The sequence below is a fragment of the Cebus imitator genome, unplaced genomic scaffold, assembly GCF_001604975.1.
Source record: "Cebus imitator isolate Cc_AM_T3 unplaced genomic scaffold, Cebus_imitator-1.0 Scaffold410, whole genome shotgun sequence".
In the NCBI taxonomy this organism is placed as follows: Eukaryota; Metazoa; Chordata; class Mammalia; order Primates; family Cebidae; genus Cebus; species Cebus imitator.
Genome location: NW_016107725.1, coordinates 789729 through 812899, shown reverse-complemented (window position 1 = coordinate 812899; position 23171 = coordinate 789729). Strand labels below are relative to the sequence as shown.

Below are 23171 nucleotides of genomic sequence, written 5' to 3'. Positions count from 1 at the left end.
GGACCCATTTACCTAAGGAAGGGCCTGCCTTGACATTCGTCCCCAACAGCCAAGCCTCCAGGCCTTCCCAATTCTTGCTTGTTGATGAACTTGAAAACTTGCTGTGGGTGACGGTGGCTTTCCCCCTGTATCCATGGTCCACAGTTTGGGCTGACGGCCTCAGTTGTTTTTGGAGGAACCCCTTGCATGTTGAGTCCTGGGCCCCCTGAGCTGCCCTCGTTTTCTCCCCTCATGTTGGTCATTTTTGGTGACGGTTCCTGTTACAAACCGCATTGCGATTGTGAGTTCGGCACACTTTTCCCACCAGTCCAAGAGGGACCTGCGTCTCGTGGCTTCCCAGGGATTCCCAGAGTCTCCATGTCCATCGTAAACGTTCATCATGCCTTACACTTTCCTCCCCAAGATCTTTTCCTTCCACCTTCCAGCTTCTGCTTCAGGTGAAACAGTAGAGAGGAGGTGGAGAACATTTTGGTCACCAGTTACCTTGGAGTTTCTAATCAAAACAAGACATGAGTTTCAATAACAGAAGCATGGATTGTGTTCCCTCAGTGCAGACAGAACTGCAGCTTTGACATCCACCGTTTCTCGGGATACCTTTTAATAGCAGGGTGTGCTTTCTTGCCCAAATGGAAACAAGGGCACATACCTCCCTGCCCCAGTTTGCTGTCCCTGTACACAGCCTCCCTTTATGAAGAAACAATGACTTTGATTTCTCGGTGTCAGAATTCCCCAGGAGATTATATTCCACAGTGTGCTAACCTCAGGAAATGATGAGTCCTGGGGCCTCAGAACATAGAGAGGAAGAGGGATGAGGAGCGGCATTTGCGTGACATTGGCGATCAGTGTCAGTGATGAAATAACAGTGCAGGGGTACAAAGGGTTCATTGTATTAGGCCCGGTCATTCAGAAACAGAAGCTCTCCACTCTGGGGAACTCTCTCATGAGCCTGTCTGTGAGTCTGTTTTTATACTATCAAGGTTCAAACTCATGTTTCTGTGAACCATTTCGTTCCCCCTGTGACAAATAAGAAGATAGGGTGTGTTTCTGGCATATGCTTTACTAATAGGGATCCGTTCGTAACGCCACAGAGGCCACTTGATTCTTACAATGGGCTCAGCTGCTGGGCCCGCAGTGAAAGGGCCTGTGGCTGCATCTGAGCTGCTCAGCACTGGGGAGACGGCTGAGTCCATGAGTCCACCCTCATCCCCGCACTGTGCGGTGGCTGTGGCTGCCGTCCAGGGGAGGTGTGGAGAGCCTGCTTCCAATTGGCGTGGCACACCCTGGCGCGTCTCCTGTTTGCTTTTCCTCTTCTTACAATCAGGCAAGAGAAGCCCCCTTCGTGTGAGGGCCTGGAAGAGACAGAGGCTGCCTCGTGAGCCAACACCCACCGTAGCTCGTTGACTCAGAATCTAGGCAGGGTCCTGTGCCATGGTTTCTGTCCCTTGATGTGTGTGTGCAATCAGCTTTTCCTGCTTTTCGCAAGGGGGCTTCCCAATTCACACGTCCTGCCTATCATGAGTTTTCCCGTCTCAATTTTTGATTTGGGAAGTATGGTCATAGTCACAAAGGACCTAAATGACAGCCAACTTGAGGTGGTTCTTCTTTTAGCACAGGCAGGCCTATCACAGCAGGCCTCAGATACAACAAAGTAGTAGATGTGAAACTGCCACTCTGCCACGTGACCTCAGGCACGCACACACAAGCACTCACACGTGCACACCCACACGTGCACATGCGTTTCAGGAGCCTGCCTTCCAGTGCCAGAAATGCTCTCAGGCCCGCTTCGCTGCATCCCAAGGCCTCAGCTCTTTCTCACACAGGGGATTCATGCCGCCCTGGGAGCTGTGATATGCAGAACATGGCTCTGCCTGCATTCGAAGTTTCCTTCCCCCACACAAAGTCGCAGGGACGTGGGGGACAGAAGCCAGACTATAGTGGGCTGAGGACTGATTGGGAGATGAGGACTCGAAGATGCATGGGAACAATTCTGTGAGCAGTTTGGATGTAAACAAAAAAGCAAGGGGCTCTGGGAGGGGTACTTATTAAGGATGAGAAGATCGTGAGTGCATCCATGTAAGGAGGGAAAGAATGGGGATAGCCAGAGATTTGGAAGGCCCAGGAGTGAGGCTGGGGAGAGATGGGTCCAGAGGACGAGGAAGAGCCCCCGGTGTACCCAAGGGTGTACTCATGCTCCAAGGCAGAAGGGAGGGGGGAGGAGCTGCCGGTGAGGCCAAGTGCAAGGTGGTGGGTGTGTCAGAATTGGAGGGGTTAATTCTCATGGCTTCCATTGTCTTGATTAGGTAGAAAATGGGGCTGTGTGCCATGGGTGGGAAGAGGTTTGTTCGTGTGTGTGAGACTGAAGTTTGGGGTGGCCCTGGGTTGAATTCACAGGAAGGAGAGTAACCGAAGACAGACACAAGAACAGAAAACCAAACACGGCACGTTGTCACTTGTAAGTGGGTGTTGAACAATGAGAACGCATGGAGGGGAACATCACACACTGGGGCCTGTTGGGAGAGGGGAGGGATAGCAGGGGGTGGGGGGATTGGGGAGGGCCAACATTAGAAGAAATACCTAATGTAGGTGACGGGGAGTTGGAGGCAGCAAACCACCATGGCATGTGTATATCTATGTAACAATCCTCTGCGACCTGCACATGTTCCTCAGAACTTAAAGTATAATAATAAAAAAACCCTTTAGACCCCATTTGAGATTGCAGACCACCAGTGTGAGGTGGCATCACCGTGTGTAAGTGCAGTTTCCCTCCAGCGGTACCCAGCTGGGTGGATACAGGTGATGTAGGCTTTCCACAGACTCACGGTGGAGGCTTAGGGCAGATGCCACGGAAGGACAGGATGAGAGAGTGGCCGGAGAGGTCAAGCTGTGGGTCCAGCGGCAGAGGGAGTGAAGGGAGGCCGGGAGTCCGGAGTGAGAAGAGAATGGAGGAGGCCGGAGACGGGAAGTAGCAATGTGGTCAAAGAATAGTTGTAGTTTTGTGAGAGCTTGAGAGGGCTGGAAAAGTAGGAAGTTGTGGTCAAACAGTGAGAAGTCGCCACCATGGAAGAGGCTGGCTGAGGTCCAGTGGAGGAGGCGGAGGTCCTGGGAGCAGAGGTGTGGGGAGACAGACGGATGGGTGTGTGTCACCCCCTGCAGAGGCTGATGGGGGACTGGGGACGAGCTCACTGTGCGGGTGGGCAGTGGTGATGACGAGGAACAGCCTAGGAGGTGGCAGAGATGGGGGCATGAGCTTCAGAGGAGGGGGCTTTCTGCCAAGGAGGTGAAAAGCAGTGAAGTTGCAGAGCACAGCCTTTCTTCCCCAGCTCAGCTGAGAAAGCAGCCTCCACTGAGAGTGCTTGACTTGACCTCACTCTTGGAATCCCGGTTATCAAGTTGCCGATCTTAACAGCAGGCGGTGGTAAACTCTCCGTCTTTGGAAAAATGCTGATTACACTCCAGAAAGTGTTTATCCAAAGATGGTCCTCCTGGGCAGCTGGTAGTAGTGCCATCTGCTCCCATAGTGAGGTCAGCACCAGCCCCTCCCTGGTCCCTGAGCCTGTGTGGATGGGCCTGGTCTACCGGGAGGCACACGCCAGTCCTGCCCAGCACGTGCTGCAACCTTGCATTCAAGCAGAGGCCAAAAACCTTTCCATCACTCTGCTTCAGGGGCATCTTCCTACTTTAACGACCCCTTAGCTTGATATGTTTGCTAGGGAGTCCCAGGATTCCTTCTTGTACCTGCAGCTGGGGTCAGCTGCTGCAGGTACATGGAGGCATCTTAAATATTGTTTCATAAGGGGCACCGCTAACTTCCCAGAGCTGTCATCAGCAGAGTCAAAGTTATAAACCGTGTGTGAATGGATGCATAATGTTTCATTAAAACAAAAGAGAGGAAACATACCTAATGTCAATGTCTTCTTTATGTTACACTTACAACTTGGGGACAACCAAGTATGCACCCCAAACTTTAATTCTTGTCACTGTGTGTTATCAACCTGATTTTGCTCCCTTCAGACTCATTCTGCACCCTTTCTCAAAAGACCCAGAAGACCTTCCAAGGAGTTCTCATATCTGCTACTGTGGATTCAGCTTCAGTGCTTGGAGACTTCTAAGAGCTTGGACTCAAAATCCCCTATCGATGGGCTTCCTGGCCTCTCTTTATCCTTTTTAGAAATGTCATTAAGTGACCCCACTGGCTGTTCTTTGGTGAGATTGTAGCACCCAATTGCACCAGTCCAAAATTGTGCCTTATATTTTGTAGAATTAGCCAGTAAACCTCTAAAGTCATCTAAAACAAAGATATTGGTGATAGGAAAGCTTCTGCAGAATTGAGCTGTTGTTTCTCAGCACGCCCATTTTGGTACTTCCCTTTTGGTTTTGTGTGGTATTTAAGCTTGTAGGCATTTCCCTCCCCTGGCTTCACACATTGTGGTGATTTTGTTTGTTTGTTTTGAGATGGAGTGTCACTCCTTCGCTCAGGCTGGAGTGCAGTGACGTGATCTCAGCTCACTGCAACCTCTGCCTCCTGAGTTCAAGCAATTCTTTTGCCTCAGCCTTCTGAGTAGCTGGAATTACAGGCATGTGCCATCATGCCCAGCTAGTTTTTTTTGTGTGTGTATTTTTAGTAGAGACGGGGTTTCACCATGTTGGCAAGGCTGGTCTCGAACTCCTGACCTCAGGTGATTCACCCACCTCAATCTCCCAAAGTGCTGTGATCACAGGCATGAGCCACTGCATCCTGCCAGTGGTGATGTTTTAGTTTGAGTCATTCCTGCTTTGTGTGTAGGTATCATGACCAAAACTCTCTTGATAAGGAAAATATGCAAGGCAGGCCTGTCCTGCAGAGGCCTTTCCTGGCAGAAAGAAAAGAAGATTATGGGTTTCCAGAATTCTTAGTCTGAGCATCTTAGCCTAGAGGGCGGGTTACTCTATTTCCGCGTGAGAAGACGCCTAAAGTGTTTCCGAGGCAGAGGATGACCAGCCATCAGCCAGGAGTGCCCCTCTTTTATCTGACCTGATCTTATCAGTCACCGTGTGTGGACACTGGCTGGGCACGTGAGGTCCCTGTAAAGCAGGAAGAGATTCAGCTGAGCCTTTTGGATGTTGCAGAGCAAACCCCAAGATGAGCCCTTCCAAACTTCCCATGCCTCCTCCCTGCCTCTACAGCCTCATGTTGTATGAACCAGACACGTGTTGCAGAATTGCTGAGTAGAACTTGGTACACTGTGGTTTATGAGCAATCAAAGTCTGTGTTACTTCAGGGTTAGGGTTAGCACACACTGGAATGAAAGATTTTGTAGGAGGGGGTGGCTTTCTAACACCATGCTGATATAGATCGGTGATTTCCCCCTCCCTTTTTTTTTTTTGAGACGGATTTTTGCTCTTGTTGCCCAAGCTGGAGCGCAATGGGGCGATCTCGGCTCACTGCAATCTCCTCCTGAGGAGCTGGGATTACAGGCGTGCGCCACCATGCCTGGCTACATTTTTTTATTTACAGTAGAGACTGCAGGGGATCCGCCTGCCTCGCCCTCCCAAAGAGCTGGGACGACAGGCGTGAACCACCGTCCCATGTCTTCATACAAAACGTTTGGCTGTCATGTAATGGACCTGCGCCCTGATGCCTTTCTTACCATGTTTAGCTATGCTGCCCCCATCAGTTTTTCTGCTGGAGAGATTAACCTTGATTTGAAATGATAGTACCCGGATAACGCTAGAGCTTTTTGGAGGGAGAGGAGGAAATCAATTCTGGGATCATGAGTCCTGAGCTGTGTGTCTTTGGAAGCTTCCAGGCATACTCTTCCCCCATAAAGCCTTAAATATCTTTGCTCCCCAGTCTCTCTGGGCGTTCTAGCTCTGAACCGAGGGCCAGTTAGTGCTCTGCTGGGGAGAGGTGGTGAGAGAGAGGCAGCAGGCATCCGGCAGGCCTGTCCCAGTCCTGGTAAGTCAATGTGACCCTTGGGGCCTCAGCTTCCCCCTCTGTAAGAAAGGAGATATTTCCTGACCGAGTGGTTGCGAGGACCGATGGCAGGAAGTGCTGAGAGAGTGCTTGGGAAGCTGTAAGTTGCTATAGAAACATGCAAGATGTGTGCCTCACTGTGAACAGGGACTGTCACAGGTGCCAGGCCTGGGCCCCACTTGGGAGGATCTGGGCTTCTCAGACTCTTCCCTCTGTTTTGGGTGAGTCTTACATTCAGCCTGGACACACAGGTATCTTGTAGTTGTCTGGCAGAAACCCAGGCCTCGGATGGCCTTCTGGGGAGCAGGGTGCCTGCCTCCTTGCCATGGAGAGAGCAACCCTCTGCCCTTCCTGGAGCAGCCTCAGAAGCTGGGAAAACTGCCCCACTGAATATACCTCAGTGGGCCCCATCTGCAGGCATCTGACCAGCCTCCATGGGGCTTCCGGAAATGGCTTTCCACTGGCCTTCATGGCTCTTACAGTGCCCTGCAGCGCTGCCTGGAAGGGGCTGGCCGTGAAGGATATTCCTGGCAAGATACAGTCTTCCTTCCTGGGTGTCAGAGGAGGGGCAGGGCCAGCCTGTGCGTAATACTGCACCAGAGGCTGCTGACAGCTGAGGACTCACGTGTAAACCCCCACGTAGCCACTCTTGATCTGATGACTCCCCCAGGTTACCTCTAAAGGCCGCGTGGTATGATCCTATGCAAAGTATCTCTTCCCACAGTTCTGACTCCACCCTGGCTGCTCAGCTCTCACAGAGAAATTCCTGGTAGGAGGAGAAGGGGATAGGTGCTTCCTTTGCTAGAGAAGTGCTGAAGCCCTTTACTGGAATTGCAGGCAGAAAGCCTCGTTTGTTCAGTAACAGGCCGGTGAATTGTCAGTTTGGTGAATTGTCTGAGGGCAGAGGTTATCACCGTGTGCCGGGTGAATTCTGAAAAGGAAAAAGCTCCCAGTGACTGGTCTTCCAGGTCTGACACAGTCGGAAATGAGCAAAAATTCTGCCTTGAGTGAGGCCTGTCTCCAAGCCGGTGGCTGTGAGCCTGGCAGATGCTTGGCGATGCTGATGCAGGTTGGGGAGAAGCTTATGTCTGTCTTCAGCAGGTCTGTTGTAGGGCCCGCTGTGGGCTGGAGAGAGGTGTGGTGTGACGCCTCCATGGAAACTGAGGCGTCATGGAGAGATGTGGTCCTGGCACCCTCTGAGGCAGGGCTGCCCTGCAGACATTCCCCGTGTGGTCTGTGTCGCTCCAAAGCTGGCAGCGAGGTGTAGTGACCAGTCATGTTGTTCCAAGTGCCGACTTCTCAGACTGGGACCCTGGTAGTGGAGGTGGCCTGCCTAGAGCTAGACTTGGTTGTGTCTCATAGTACCCTGTGTCGGCCCACCTGCCGCCTTGAGCTCCCACACCTGCTCACCCTGACGTGAGCAAAGAGAGGCTGCAGAATCACCTAGGTTTACGTGGTGGCCCCTCTCAGCCAGGCCTGCATGGAGGCTTTCAGTGTTGCAGGTCCTAGGGTTCCTGGGTATTTCCCTGGGACTTTTCACAGGGAGCTGTCCCCATCACACACCGTCAGCATCCCCTTCAGACCGTTCAGTGTACAAGGGAGCAACACAGGGATTTCGTCTGTACCTGCTCGCTCTCTGATGCCCCGGCTGGTCGGTGAGCTCTCTGTCCTTTCCAGCGCTTGTCTCCAGTACCCAGCGAGGTAACTCCCAGACTCCAGAGTGTGCCCCAGGGGAATATGGCAGTGATCAGGGAGCTCCCAGCGTGGGGCTGTCTCATTCAGTCTGCTTGCTCCGGGTCTAAGGTTCCCTTCCTGTAGGAGACAGGAGACTCAGCTCCTGTGAGCCATTTAAGGATGCTGTTAACTGAGATCTTATAAAATTCACCTTTCACATACTTTAATTAAGGTGGGTACCTCACTGTTCAGATTAAACTTAGGAGGTCCCCATTAGGAGCAGAGTTGGAAAAGACACAAGTCAGTGTGCAGTTAGTTGAACCTCTTCTTTCTGTGCCTTGGTTGCCACAGCTGTGCTCCTGGAGCCAAGCTCTTGGTCCTCTTAGCCAAGCAGAGGTGTCTTTGAAGCCAACAGCTCTGCCTGTGTCCCCAGCTGTCATTGCTGTGGAGCCCTGGTCCTGTTCCTGTGTACATAGGAGCTAATTTCTTTCTTTATGCTACTTAGTGCCCAGCAAGCATGTGGGGCACACCCACGTCACAGACACCAGCTTCACAGGCTGACTCCCACAGCTCCTCCAGGCAGACCCCAAAACGTCTGCTCACGCTGGGGAGGAGATGGCCTTGCCTCAGCAAACATGGTCTTGGAGATATGTCTTTCTGTGCTCACAAGATGGCATTTTTACCCCCTGCCTTGATGAAGGCTTAAAAATGAAACTGGACGTACACACGTGCATGTCACTTATCAAATCTTGTTGCTAAGTAGTTGGCAGCTGTCAGTCATTTTGACGTTCTGCTGGTAACTCAGTATTAAAGTGCCTGGAGCGTTTTCTGGACTAGGCGATGAATGCAATCAGTTTTTAAGCAGCCGCCCCGAGGCTATATTCTTCATACACCTTATGTCACAGATGAGGTTCCTGGAGCACTGTGGTGAAATTGCTTTAGATCTCTGTTTAAGATTCTCATGAAGCTTTTTCACCCAAAGAATATTTATAAAGCAAGATGGCCTGCGCCGCTATGGGACAAGCTCTCTGGATAATAGTAGCAGGAGCAAGCGTGCCTCAGTCCTGCTTTGAAGCGGTGGCCGCAGTGACCAGCTGAGGGGTTTGGAGGCTCTATGGAAGGGGTTTAAGGGAAGGCCCTGGTTTGCATTTTGAGAAACATCAGCCTGGCCGCAACATGAGGACTGAACTGGAGGGTGGGATCGGAGAAAAAGGCTGGGAGAAGGTGGTGGGTGACGAGGGAAGAAGTGGTGGCAGCAGGCAGCCGGCATGGGGTGGCGAAGGTGGGAGAGAACCAGGAAACAGCTGCAAGAGCTTTGACACAGACGAGGCAAGGGAGCAATTCCACGTGGGCTGAATCGAAGATAAGTAGGAATGGCCGTTGCCTGGTGGTACTGAGGGGTGGGGAGCAGCTGACAGGTGGTCGGAATAGAGGAGGGGGAAGTGGGTGGTACCTGATGAAGGAGATCCCGGAAGTCGGGCTGAGGAGTTGGAATGCAGACTGTAGGTGGTGTGATTGCGTGGGAGGAAAGCTGGTTCTCCGGGGTGTCTGGCGGGCACATGCAGGGCGGTGGCGTGCAGCCCTGGGCCTAACTCATACGTGTACTGCCCATCAGTGGACAGGGTGCCTGCCCAGCATCTCATGATGTTGGCAGCCCCAGCCAGCTGTCTGTGTGTTCCGTCAAGCCCATCGGGCATTGATGAAGTCTAGGCTGGCGAGGCGGGGCTCACCCTCCTCCGAGAGCTCCTCTTGGCCTTTCCTGCTCCTCCTTGATTGTCTCATGACAAGCTCCTGGCTGAGGAGTCAAGTGCAGGGGACCTTGGTGAACACCCAGTTCAGGGTGGGCTACCGCTACTGATTTACCGGCTTCGGAGTTGTAGAGAGAAGGAAAAGGAGCTCGTGTGCCTCCTCCAGGGAAGGTTCCCGCATGCACCGAAGAGCTCAGCCGTCTCTAACCAAATCCCCCCTTTTCGTCGCTTGCTTTCTTTAGGATTGCCCCACCCCAACCATTCTTCTCTGGTGACCTCTATCTACCCCCCAGTCAACAAGCCCTGCCCGATGGCGCAGGAGCCATTTCTCCTGGAGAGCGTATGCCCTTCCCTACCAGGAGAGGCTGTGCTCTGTGGACCAAGGGCGTTGTGCTGGGGCTGCTGTTTTCACCAGTCCAGTGCGTTGGCTGCAGGGTTATCTTCTGTGGGTGGGCGGAGAGCAACAAGCCTCAGGAACCTCCCTGCTGGTCTCAGGCTTCATCTTCTCCTCCCGGACCCTGAACCTCCCCCTTGAAGCCAGCCACAGAGGCAGAGAGCGTCGTGGCTCTTACCCACCTGGCAGGTGTGACAGCCTTCCCTTTGCTGTCCAGCGGGGTTTCCCAGCTCAGTCCCTCTCCTCCAGGGCCCATCTCTACCCTTCCATCTTAGCCTGCCTCCCCACCACCCTCAAATGCTTCTTCCCAATTCCAGGCTTTTGTGTGATCCTGCTGATCCCCTCCCCAAAGTAGACCTCCTCTACTTGCTGACAGGTTAGGCCCAGCTCTCTCCCAGTTCCTCCTTCCCGCACCCTCAGCCCCAGGACCACCTCCTCCTCTCTGCTCTTGTTCTCTCTTGTTTTCCTCTCCACCTGCCTTTCAGGCATTTAATCATACTCACCTTTCATTTCCACTATGCAAGGTGTGTGTTTTATCTCCATAGTTAACCCCCCATTGCCTGAGGACAGAGTTGGGCCTTCCTTGTGTTCTCCACCACTGCTCCCCTGATGGGGTCTGGAAGGTGCACGGTGGATGGCTCAGGTCGCTCTGCAGTGACCTCTACTGCAGTCTTGCTTCCCCTGGTCTGTGTGTTCAGAGGCCCTCAGCACGTGCCACCTGCTGTCATCAGGGCTGACTGGCACGTCTGTTCCCCCGGCTGGGAGGATGGGCTGTGAAGCTAATTAATACACGCAGTGTATGGAGTCAGCCCTGCCTGAGTTGTTCTTTTCTTGCTGTTGGTGCTACTCTCATTCTTTGAGCACCAGTGAAACCCCAAATCCTGCAGCAGACATGGGATATATTTTTAGGTAATTCTTTTATCCCAAGTAACAGGTTTGTCTTCGAGTTGTTGAACTGCGTTGGCTGTGACTCCTTCAAGCCTAAAGGTAAAAAGCCTGGGATGGAAACATTCTACCCTCCCTTCTGCTAGCTTTTTATCGTAACAGTGCATTTGTATTTTAAATTGGCTATTTGTTATTTCATAAGCCAGGGGTGTATCTGTTCTATTACTGTGCCGCATAAAATATATCGGCCATAGGACAAAGGCTTATTCACAACTTTAAAGTAAATCTGTGGAATTATTGGTCTACTTAGTGACACAAAGAGTGCCAAGGCTGTATAGTGCTTCTTACTACGAGATGTAATATGTAAATATGTGCAATATATTTATTACACGCTTATTTATATATCACATGTTTGTATGGAATAAACGTGAAGACACAACATGTAAACCACATATTCAAGCAGACAGTAACCACACTCTGTGTGTGTGTGTGTGTGTGTGTGCACGCGCACATGTGTATGTCCATGTACAGATTCATGTGTGCACAAGCTGGAGTGCAGTGGTGCAATCTCAGTTCACTGCAACCTCCATCTCCCGGGTTCAAGCAATTCTCATGTCTCAACCTCCCAAGTAGCTGTGATTACAGCTACCATGCCCAGCTAATTTTTGTATTTTTAGTAGCGATGGGGTTTTACCATGTCGGTCAGGCTGATCTCGAACTCCTGACTAAGTGATCTGCACACCTCGACTCCCAAAGTGCTGGGAATACAGGTGTGAGCCACCGTGCCCGGCCCTCATGTCTCATTTTTTTTATGCTTAAAGAAATTCCTCAGATACATGGGAGTAATTAGAAGATTTTGAAATGTATTTAGAGATCGAGACTATAGACATCTGTGCTCCCAACATGTAGATGTAAGAGCTTACTGAAGCACCAGAAGGGCGGCTTTGCCCGATATGCATTCAGAGTACTCAGCTCTTAGGTGTTGGCCCCTAGTTCCTATTTGGTGTTAATGATTTTATCACATTAGATGGTAGTCCCTAATCTGATACTTCTCTTCTTTCCCCTCTCCTGATCTCGTGCTTTCTGGAAAGAGAGAATCATAGTGAGATCGAAAGGCGCAGACGGAACAAGATGACTCAGTACATCACGGAGCTCTCCGACATGGTCCCCACGTGCAGCGCACTCGCCCGGAAGCCAGACAAGCTCACCATCCTCCGCATGGCCGTCTCACACATGAAATCCATGAGGGGTACAGGAAACAAGTCCACCGATGGCGCGTACAAGCCTTCCTTCCTCACAGAGCAGGTACCCTGGTCATCCCGTCACCATGGGAAGGGGGGAGAATCCCAGTGTCCCCAAGATGAAATAAACTATGTGGGGAACCAGGGCTCAAGGTTGAGGAAGGAATGAAGCCAAGATGTTTTGTTTCCATTTTTCTCCAAGCAGCTGTCTTCAGAAGAGGGTTTTTCTGATCTTTGGGTTTTCTGTTTTTACGTTTCCCAATACCTTAATGAGCTGTCACTCAAAAAAATATGTTGAGTATCTGAACGTTGTGCTCAGCACATGACACAGGAAGAAGTGAGTAAAAACGCTGTGTGCTGGAATCGTGCTGATGTAATCAGCCGATGAAAGTGATGGTATATGACAAAAACACAACATCAGTGATCATTAGAGAATTGCAAATCAAAGCCACTATGAGATGCCATCTCACTCCAGTCAGGATGGCTACGACTAAAAAGTCAAAAAAACACAACAGATGCTAGTGAAGTTGCAGAGAAAAGGAAACGCTTGCACACCTGCTGGTGGAAGTGTAAACTAGCTAAACCATTGTGGAAAGCAGCGTGGAGATTCCTCAAAGAGAGCTAAACGCAGAGATTCCATTCGACCCAGCAATCCCATTACTGGGTTTATACCCAGGGGAATTCAAATCGTTCTACATAAAGACACATACAGGCGTATGTTCATTGCAGCACTAGTCTCAATAACAAAGACACGGACTCAGCCTAAATGTTCATCAGTGACAGATTGGATAAAGAAAATGTGGTGCATATACATCATGGAATACGACACAGCCATAGAAAAGAAGGAGATCATGTCCCTTGCAGGAACATGGATGGAGCTGGAGACCACTATCCTCAGCAAACTAATACAGGAACAAAACCAAATACCACATGTTCCCACTTATAAGTGGGAGCTTAATGATGAGAACAAACAGACACAAAGAGGGGAACAACAGGCACTGAGGCCTTCTAGAGGGTGGAGGGTGAGAGGAGGGACAGGATCAGGAAAAATAACTAATGGGTACTAGGCTTAGGGTCTGGGTGATGAAATCATCCGTACGACAAATCCCCGTGACATGAGTTTTCTCCCTTGGCAGTACGTAACAAACCTGCATGTGTACCCCTGAACTTAAAAGTAAAAAAAAAAAAAGACAGTGATGGCAGCAGTAGTGACAATAGTGGCTTGGATCAGAGCACTTTACCAGCCAGCATTTGCTAGGTGCCTGGTGTAAGTCATAGCTTTCTGTGAATTATCTCATGTACTCTTTATTCCAGCCCTGTGAAGAAGCCAGTGTTATTTAACTCTGTTTTATTGATAAGGAAGCTGAGGTTTAGAAAGTAAAGAGTCAGCAGACTGCTCAGAGCTAATCCGCTGCTTAGTGGAGGAGCCAAGATTGGGCCCCTTGAAGATAGGCCAGCAGGACCCCGAAGCCATGTTTTTAACACCTACACAAGTCTTTGACCGGTTGGCAAGAAGAAACACATAAAATGGCTAGTGAGGTCACATTTTGTAAGTGGTTTTATGTGAACCAGAGGCCTGTGTTCAGGGTCTTTGTCTTTCTATGTGCTGGTTATACGGTGGGTTGGAAAACGCTCTAAGCTTCAGTGTGCTCATCTGTGAAGTGAACATAAAGCTTTTTGCTTTCCTGTCTCTGAGGGCTTTTGCAAGATAAATGAGTTGATGAATTTGAAGGCATTCATTGTATACAGCAGAGCGGGAGCGACGGGGAGAGGTGAAATTAAACAGTTGTCAGGGGATGCAGTGAGGAAATGCAAAATATGTAGAGTGTAGGGTCCGAAAAGTAATGGAGTGTTTAACAAGACACAGAGTGTGTGGCCAAACTGAAATAGACGGGGAGCAGCCTGGTATTAACAAGCAGGACTTCTCAGGACAGGGACAGCATTGGTGTAGAAAGGAGCCATGAAAATGCCTAGACAGGGGAGCAGAAGGGATTTCACAAAAAGGGAAGAGTGTACACGGAACCTCGAGTTAGGAATGAAAAAGGAATGGTTGGGAGACAGGATGGTTTATTCTGCTGGAGCCAAGACTCGATTTCTCTCGAGTTAGGTTTAGAAAAAGAACATTTATTACTGTCTGTTCCGTGACAGACAGTTAAGCAAGCACGTCACGTGTTTGATCCCTTTTTAAATCATTCCGGTGGTCATGGGATCCCTCCCTTGGTAGATGTTCGGAAGGTCCAGCAGTGCTAATATCTGCCACCTGGAGGACACAGAATGTGGTGGTCAGGCAGTAGCTTCAAGCCTCATTTCCACCTCTGTAAAAATAAATGCAGCCATAGCTCCCAGCTCATGTGGTTGCAGTGAGGAAGGCAACAGGCATAGACTGTTTAACATGGGGCCTGAGGTATAATGCAGGCTGAATAGCTCGCAGGTAACAGACAGAAGTTATTAAGCACTGCTAGGTGCTAAAGTCAGTGACATGTTTTTTGTCTACACGTCTTTAATCTTTACCAAAAAACCTACAGGGTCAATGCTCGAAATGAATCTCGTTATCTTTAAGTGACTGAGGATTATGAAAGTGTCGTAGAGAGAGAAGACAGTTGTGTAGGTCAGAGGAGTCCTCCCTTTGTTCCTCTCTCAGCTGCTTGGGTGATGATGATAAGGGTTACTTTGTAGAGCACCTACTGTGTGCCAGGCCCTTACTAAGTCCTCACACGCAGCATTTCATTTAACCTTGCAAGAGCTCACTGAAAAAAAATTGCTGAGGGCATGAAGTAACATGGCCAAAGTTGCACAGCTAAGTAGGAGAGCCATAGATGCAAGTGTCTCTTTACTCCAGAGCACATGCTCTTAACTGTTACTGTCTGTTTTCTTGGAGCATGGAGGCTGGTGCTGGATTCAGGGCACAGGAACTTGGTAGTGAGGGATGGTCTCCCAGGGAATAAACATCACGGGGCAGGGTGGTAGAAAGAGGGCCTCTGATGCGAGTGGGGCTTCGTCCCGTAAGACCTTCCCACAGTTTTTGCAAGCTGGGAAAAAAATGAAGTCATTCAGCCTCCACTTCCTCTCGAGACTCCAGTCATAAAGAACCCTGTACTTCCCCAGACATCCTCTTCCGTTTATCATTTTCTTACCGCTCTTCCTGTTGGGAAAATTGTCCCAATACTGAAAATAAAAATGCTGACCGAATTCTCTGAACTGATTAAGCATCTAGGTGATGCAGAACAGCAGAAGTGCAAAGCAAGAGAAATGGGCAAAATAAACTTATCCTTAAAAAATGCTTGTACCAACTGCTTCTGCCCCAGTTTCCCAGGCAGAGGATGCTAGAATTTTTTCCCAGCCGAGGGCTTAGACACATTTACAAAGCTCCCTGGGTTCTGCTCATCAGCACATCAGTGTTCTCTAGACTTGGGGTCCTTGGACCCTACTTGGGGACTGGGATTGGGGGCGCCAGACTCCCCACCTTTTGTCTCCACTCTGCTGGCTGTCCATGTGCTTTACAGTGGGGTTTTCACATAAGATTGCATTCAAATAAAGGATTGCCAGCAAAAAAATGTTTGCCAGCTGCTGACCTCCAGGGATACCTTTGTCCCCTGGAGCCTGAACAGTGCTTGAAGTAGTTGGAGGGGTGGCCATGGATGACAGTGCCTGGCTCCTGCAGGCACAAAGCCTATTTCATTCAGTGGCAAAGGGCTCCTTAGCTTGATGTGAGAGTAGCATGGGTGAGTACACTTGAGCTGCCATTGCGCGCTACGAAGAAAAGACATCTTATCTTGTTTTAACAAAGTTGATTTTGCCCCATCTATGTCCTTCTGAGGATAATGTCAAGGCTCTCTGCTGCCCGTTCCTGGACCCAATCAGCTTCCTTCCTGCCTTCAATGACAGTCATGACCCCAGTGGATCAATGTGAGCCCACGGTTGGCGCTCCTAACCTCTTCTCATTGTAAAGTGATATGGATAATACCATATGCCCTGCTGCCTCCCAGGATGGTGCTGAGAGTCTTTTGAGATGATGCTGATGATTGTCAGTTCTGGAAATCCGACAGAAATGCAAATTTAAGGGGATACTCTTATAGCCAGCGCCCAGCATTCAGCTCAGAAATGCAGGAAAAGAAAAGGAACAAGAGCGTACTTTCAGTGTGGCAGGCTGTGGGTGGGGAGGCATGTGGTCTTTTTCACTCTCCCTTCTCCCCTTCCCCTTCCTTCTATCCAGCACCTTTTGTGCCAAGCACTATGTGTTGGGCCCGTCTGCTCCAATGACATGACTGCAGTTTCAGTATGTGGTGAAGCTGTTCACCCTCTGGCAACCCAGCACCTTCTGGTGATCACTCATTGCTCACCCATCCCCCAGCCTGGAAGTTTTCTCTCTCCCCAACAAAGGACTAATGAAGACAGGGCTGACCGTGTGGACAGTAGCTGTGTCTTAGGAATGGTGCAAGCTCTGTGCATTTTTCTAGCTTATTTTCCAGTAAAAAAGCACTTGTTTCCCAAACTATTTGTGTACCAGAATAAATATGCAGATAAAGGAAATTGAAGATTCCTAATAAGAAAGTTTAATCAGCCCGGGTCTGTCACTTTATTTGTGCCAATCACCATCTTTTCTTTGTAGGAACTGAAGCACCTCATCCTTGAAGCAGCTGATGGATTTCTGTTTGTGGTGGCTGCTGAGACAGGACGGGTGATTTACGTGTCTGACTCTGTCACCCCTGTTCTGAACCAGCCCCAGTCAGAGTGGTTTGGGAGCACACTCTACGAACAGGTGCATCCTGATGACGTGGAGAAGCTGAGAGAGCAACTGTGCACCTCAGAAAACTCAATGACAGGTCAGTGAAGCTCCCTTTATGAGGCTGTCTGGCTCTAGAAGAAATTCTTTTAGTAAACAGGCCAGGAAGCGGGAGGCCATGAGAAGCTGCCTAAAGGTGAGGGAATATATCTGACTTCGCTTGTGTGATGACTTCATTCGCTTGATAACATTAAAAATCCATTCTTAATACATCATCTTTTTCTGTATTTTACCTGCAATTAGTGTACATTACTACTGGAGGCTGTCGTTGACATATTAGTCAGATCCACATGCCCTGCTTGAAGTTTATGCAGCAAGCATGTGCTTATCTGATCCTGACCACAGACACTCAGTACCCAGGCCTTAGTTACCTGAAATCGCATTCCTTATTGAAACGTTTAAATATAGTCAATTCTACTCATACGTGTTTCTAAAAATCACTGCAGTATACACAGTCATGCAATAAAAACTCTAGGGTTTATGGAGAAAAAGTACTTTAGAAGCACAACACGCAATAAGTTGTCAGATAAAAGCAAACATAAAAGCCTATTATAGGCCGGGCGCGGTGGCTCACGCCTGTAATCCCAGCACTTTGGGAGGCCGAGGCGGGTGGATCACGAGGTCAAGAGATTGAGACCATCCTGGCCAATATGGTGAAACCCCGTCTCTACTAAAAATACAAAAATTAGCCGGGCGTGGTGGCACGTGCCTGTGGTTCCAGCTACTCGGGAGGCTGAGGTGGAAGAATCGCTTGAACCCAGGAGGTGGAGGTTGCAGTGAGCCAAGATTGCACCACTGCGCTCCAGCCTGGCAACAGAGCAAGACTCCGTCTCAAAAAAAAAAAAAAAAAAAGAAAACCTATTATAAATGGTAGCACAGCTTTAACATTAAGTGGTTAAGAAAGGCATACACCTTACCATGCATATGGCAGTTGAGTTTGAAAATGACCTAAAGTTGGCTTATGGAGGTAGTCTCAGAAGGTGTGCTTATTTGTATGTTACTGTGAAATGGTAGTAGGACAGTCATGTGAAATCTGACGAGAGTTTTAACTCCAAATGTGGATGAATGTGGCTAATAACACACTGTGGACCGAGAGAGCTGACTGATGTCTGAGGTATGTGAATCTGGTGTATTTCCATGTGGCTCGGTTCAGCTAGATGCAACTTTCTATGTTCATCTTACAGATAAGCAAATGCAAAATTCACATTATGCTCAGCTTGTTCCTTAATACGTCAGTCACATTGAAACAAATTTGCATTGTTGAAACGAGTTATAAGAGTATTATACCAAAATATTTGCATTCTGCTCTATGACAGATGTATTTGTGTTGTCATTCTCCCTGGCCGTATTACGAGCTGTTGTATTCTCGCTTACCTTGTGTCTGTCCAACTCAGTGCTTTGCCCGTAGTAGGCCTGCAGCAGAAGCCTGATGAATTAGTGAGTGCGTGTTTATTGTGGTCAGCCCAGGATGCTGTAACAAAATACCACAGAATGGGCTACTTAAACAACAGAAATGTGTTTTCTCATAGTTCTGGAGGCTGAGCGTTCAATGTCCTAGTCCATTTGGCCTGCTGTAACAAAATGCGATCAACTGAATAGCTTTTAAGTAACAGAAATTTATTTTTCACTGGTACAGTTTGGATCTGTGTCCTCACCCAAATGTCATGTTCTATTGTAATTCCCAATGTTGAGGCGGGCCCTGATGGGAGGTGATTGGATCATGGGCTGTTTTTCATGAATGGTTTACTAACACCCTCTTGGTGCTGTTCTCGTGACAGCGAGTGAGTTCTTATAAGATCTAGTTGTTTAAAAGTGTGTAGTACCTCCCTACTCTCTCTCTTGTTCCTGCTTCTACCATGTAAGACACCTGCTTCTCTTCACCTTCTGCCATGACTGTAAGCTTCCTGAGGCCTCCCCAGAAGCCAGGCAGATATCAGCATCATGCTTTTTGTATGATCTCTTTAAAAGTCCTGTCCCCCAAATACAATCACATTCTTGGGTACTGGGGATTAAGACTTCAACATACCAATTGTAGTGGGAGCACAATTCCACCTATAATGACACTTCTGATAAGACTGAGTCAGATGTTGCTAAAAGTGAGAGGTGTACAGCTGTTTCAGAAGGATGGTAATAATTTTCCCAGTGCTGGTGATCAGACATATATAAAAGGAGGGAGAAGACAGAGAATGAAGGTGTGAGGACAGCATCTTTGTCTCCTGGCAGTAAGCTCTGATGTGCTTGTGAAACGGCGATGCTGAAATAGGCTCAGAAAGACTCTCTCTGCTGCCCTATTCTCCTGCCTGAATTAGCAAACTCCGTATAGAAAATCCTAAGGGAACACACCTTATAAAGTTAAAAATTTGACAGGGATGTAAAGGGGAAAAATCAACCAACCAGGAAATGTTGGTTTGACAGCTGAAATCACCTTCTCTGGAAAGTACTGTCTTTCCCAGACTTCTACATGTGACCACAGGATGTGGCTTTTGGAAACCCGGTCAGGAGACCCAGCTGGGACAGCTGCCAGGGAAATGATGGTCAAGGTTGGTCTGGCTGTGGCCAAGGGTGTAGCCAACCGGTTCATCACAGCTGGGTGGACATTTCTGTCCATGTGAAGTCTGAATGTGCCTGGCAGGGTTTAAAGAGGCGATGTGAACCACATCTAGACAGAAATGTCCTTGGAGTGGACACTGAGTCACTGGGGCAGTGGAGGCCGTCCTCTAGAATGCCAGGGAAGGCCCTGTGAAAGGTGAAGAGCCAGGCCTCTGAGCTCACCTGTTGGCCAGGCTCCTCTTGTGAAGAAGGAGATGAGGCTGAAGAAGTGAGTTGTTATTCTTAGGGTGGAAGAGAGGACAGGGTCTCTCTTACAGTCCCAGGATGTGATGTGACATTCCTAGAGCATACAACAAACCTTGTTGATTCCATGGGGGAGAGCTTGGAAGAGCTCCCTAAAACTGGGCTGATACTCAGACAGGCTTTAGGGTTTTCCTGGTGCTCAGGACAGGGCTAGAGTGGGCTTCATACGTCACCAGCCCAAGCGTAGGTGTAATTTTAAAATTGTATTAAAAGGCCTCAGGTGTGACTTAATGCCTTCAATTATTAGACTAGAGTCTCTGAAACCCTCCTGTCCCTGGACTCATGTGGTTTTAGGCCTGGAAAGAGGTGACATGGTCCCCTTGGGAGAGTCAGGGTGGAAGGGTGTTGAGGCAGGGAGCCAGGCAGGCCGGCTAGAGTGGGGGCGGCTTAACTAGGGCAGCCTGACCTCCTTCCCCAGTGGAGTCTCCTTCCTCTGGGACTCTCTCAGAGTGATTTGATGTCTCATTTGTTGGACCTGCAGGGTCACCAGTACTGAACGTGTGGAGGTTTGTATGTGCATAGGACAAGAAACTTGACTGCACTGGGGCCTGCAGACTCCCATGCTGGCTTGGGGACCCCAGAAAATCAATGTGCTTGCAAAGAAGTTGCAGCATCTGGGGTGATGGTGATGGTGGAGTTCTTTGTTGAATTAAGTTTTTTCCTAGCTGGCAGGATGGTGATAAAGAGTAGGTGAAAAGTTATATACAGTCTCCTTAGAAACATCATGGAGTGACGTGGGTCAGTGTCAGGATCTGACTTGTCTGTGAATGAAACTAGAATTCATCCACATGGAGAGAGGATGGATGAAGCCTTACCATACAGCAGTGACACTGCTAGTGGAAAGGGAGTTGGGAGCTCCCTGCTTTTGTCCTGGTTTTCACTTTGTGATCTTGGCAAAGCGACTCTTTCTTCTCTGACCCTCATTCTCCTTATCTTGACCCAGGAAATTTCTAAGTCTCCTTCCAGCTCTGATTCTACTCTTTTCCTCAAGGCCTCATCCACCAATGTAAGAATTGGAGGCAAATTGGAGGAGGGGGACTAGTGAAAAACCCAAGAGAAGCTACGCCGAAGGCTCAGGGCCATGAGCCCAAGCCCCTGCTGCCCGCTGATCGGGGGACCTGCTCCATTGCTGATGAGCAGCACACACAGAAGAGGGATGGTATTGGCCCTGGAAGCTCAAGAGCCACCCAGAAAGTGTGTCCCAGGACTCGAATCAGCAGTGGTTACAGGTGGACACTGCTAAGTGCCTTTACTTTCACCAAAAGAGGAGCCCCACTCTGCTCAAACACTTGGTTTGACAGGCAGGCAAAAGGAATTGGCTATCTCAAGCTGAGGAACTGGATACACACCTGGGAAACTCTCCATGAACACTGCCTGGGGAGGACCCATCTTTCCCTTTGTAAAGGTGATTGGGATGTTGAGGACCCTGAGGATTGTAGGGGCCTCAAAGGGCCAGGTAGGGGAGCCAGCGTCTTCCAGAGACTGTGCTTCTGGAAAAGAGGCTGTAAAGCCAGCCTGGGTTTAATTGATAAAACCACCTGCCAACTGGCTTGAGTGAAAAAAGAATTGGTGTAAAGGAGCACTGCCAGCCTCAGGCATAGAAGGATCCAGGTGATGAAACACGGCTAGCAAAACAATAGTCAGTCTTTATGATTTGTGGATTTCCTACTGACCAATTCACCTTCTAGGCAAAACTTACCTGTGACCCCAGACGTGAATGCTCATGGAGCTTTTGTGGTATTTGTGGGCACATGCCAAGCGGCAAAAAAACGGAGTCACCTGATGTGCACATTTCCAGCTGAGGTTGAACAAGGAGATGCTTCCTCTGCCTCATTTCAGCTCGTACTGTGGACAGGTGTCCTTTTCATGCTCTATTTGGGGCCACATTTTTTGCATTTGTGTGTCTTTTCTTGGTGACTTCGCTGTTTCAAATGGTTCCTGAGTGCTATGCTGAAGCTAGTGTTCCGCAGCCCGGGATGGGTGTGATGAGCCTTCAGAGGAAGCGGGCATTTCAGATGAGCTTTGTTTGGGCATGAGTTATCGTGCTGTTGGCTGTGAGTTCAGTGTTAATGAATCAATAACATATGTTAAATAGGTATCTTTAGACAGAAACACACATAAAACAAGATTACTTACTGATCAGTGGACAAGAACGTTATAAACAAGAGGTCTGCAGAAACTGAATCCCCTTAGAAGCATTGGTTCCATATTTGATAATTCAGTGTTCACAGCAACTCTATAGGACATAGCTACCTCGAATAATGAGGACCAACTGTATATATATCTTTTTGTCTCCATCTCCTGGCTTTGCTTTCCTCTGAGCAGGGCAGATTCTCAGCAAGGCTCTCCTCACATGGCAACAAAGGTGTTTACTAGATGCGTTGGGCTCACAGTTTCCTGGCTCCCACAGCACCAGCAGAACGTGGGTGCCTTCCTGCGGTAGTTGCAGCAGACATCCCAGGCCTGGCCCTCTGGCTCATATTGGTCCACCTGCTCTGCCCTTGGCCGGTTCTGATGGCCAGGGAGACTGAGCCAGGATGTGAGGTCAAACTACCTCTCCACCCAAGGCACTTGGATTCAGAAGTTAGGAAGATAAGATTCCCTCTCAGAGGAAGTCAGATGCTGTCACTGAAAGAAGGAAGAGATGGTGGGCAGGCAGGCACTGGCTGAGGAGAGCCAGCCTTGGTGGTGTTGGAGGGGCTCTTTATGGGGAACGATGCGTGGTCTGCAGAATGGAAAGTGCCCTTTCCTCTCACCAGGAATGCTTGGATGTTCGGGTTATGGGATTCTCAATAGAAGATGGAGCTAAATTCGCCTGGCTAATTTTTAATTTTTTTTTTTTTTTTGTAGAGACAAGGTCTCGCTCTGTCACACAGGCTCGAGTGCAGTGGCACAATCATAGCAGCCTCTCTTGAGCTCAGAAGGGGCTCAAGATGTCAGGCCTGGAGGCGCCAGGATCAGATGGAAGTGGTGCCAGGGAAGGGCCCCAGAATTAATGATTGTGGATATCTGAGTGGCCTGAGCCCCAGCTCTCTGCAGGGAAGGAGAGGAGCAGAGGAGAGGCCCAGGGCATTCCAGGTGATAGCAGAGCCTGGGACTGTAACTGGATATGCCCAAGAGGTGGGGCTCAGAGAGCCAGCAGGGAGCAGCAGAAGCGGCTGGGCAGGGGCCGCCCAGAAGAGCGCAGAGTGAGCAGATTCTTTGTGCCTTCCGGTGGCCTTTCCCAGGTTTGCTCCTGTGACTGTTGAACTCTGGAGAGCCTCGATCCTGGTGAGCAGAACTGGAGGCGCCTTGTGGGTGACCTCAAGTACTGCCCTGGGTGGGGACCGCCTGGCTGCCCAGGCTGGGAAGCGGATGTGGACAGGGATGACCCATGGACGCTTCAAGGCAAGGTTGATTTGGCCTGTTTCCCTGCATTCCACTTCCGTGGCTCTGTTTCTGCTGGACTCTTCCTGCATTCAGAGAATTGGGTCAGCATTATGGTTCAGCGTAGGAAATAACTTGAAAATATAGCTGTCCAACAGCATAAGAGGTTGCCAGAAAAGGCCAAATTCCTCCCTCCCTCCCTCCCTTCTTCTCTGCCTCCTTCCCTCCCTCTCTTGCTTGCTTGCTTGCTTCCTTCCTTCCTTCCTTCCTTCCT

At 49.4% G+C, this 23171-nt stretch overlaps 1 protein-coding gene across 6 annotated transcripts in view; it reads left to right on the top strand.

The window, feature by feature from the left end:
- Positions 1–23171, top strand: part of ARNT2 (aryl hydrocarbon receptor nuclear translocator 2) — a 188331-nt gene that overhangs the window by 50844 nt on the left and 114316 nt on the right. For all 6 annotated transcript variants that reach the window (XM_017509188.2, XM_017509189.2, XM_037731588.1 and 3 more), the window contains exons 4-5: positions 11746–11959; positions 16505–16718. In XM_017509188.2, the coding sequence (XP_017364677.1) occupies positions 11746–11959; positions 16505–16718 (428 nt within the window). The remainder of the gene's footprint in view (positions 1–11745; positions 11960–16504; positions 16719–23171) is intronic.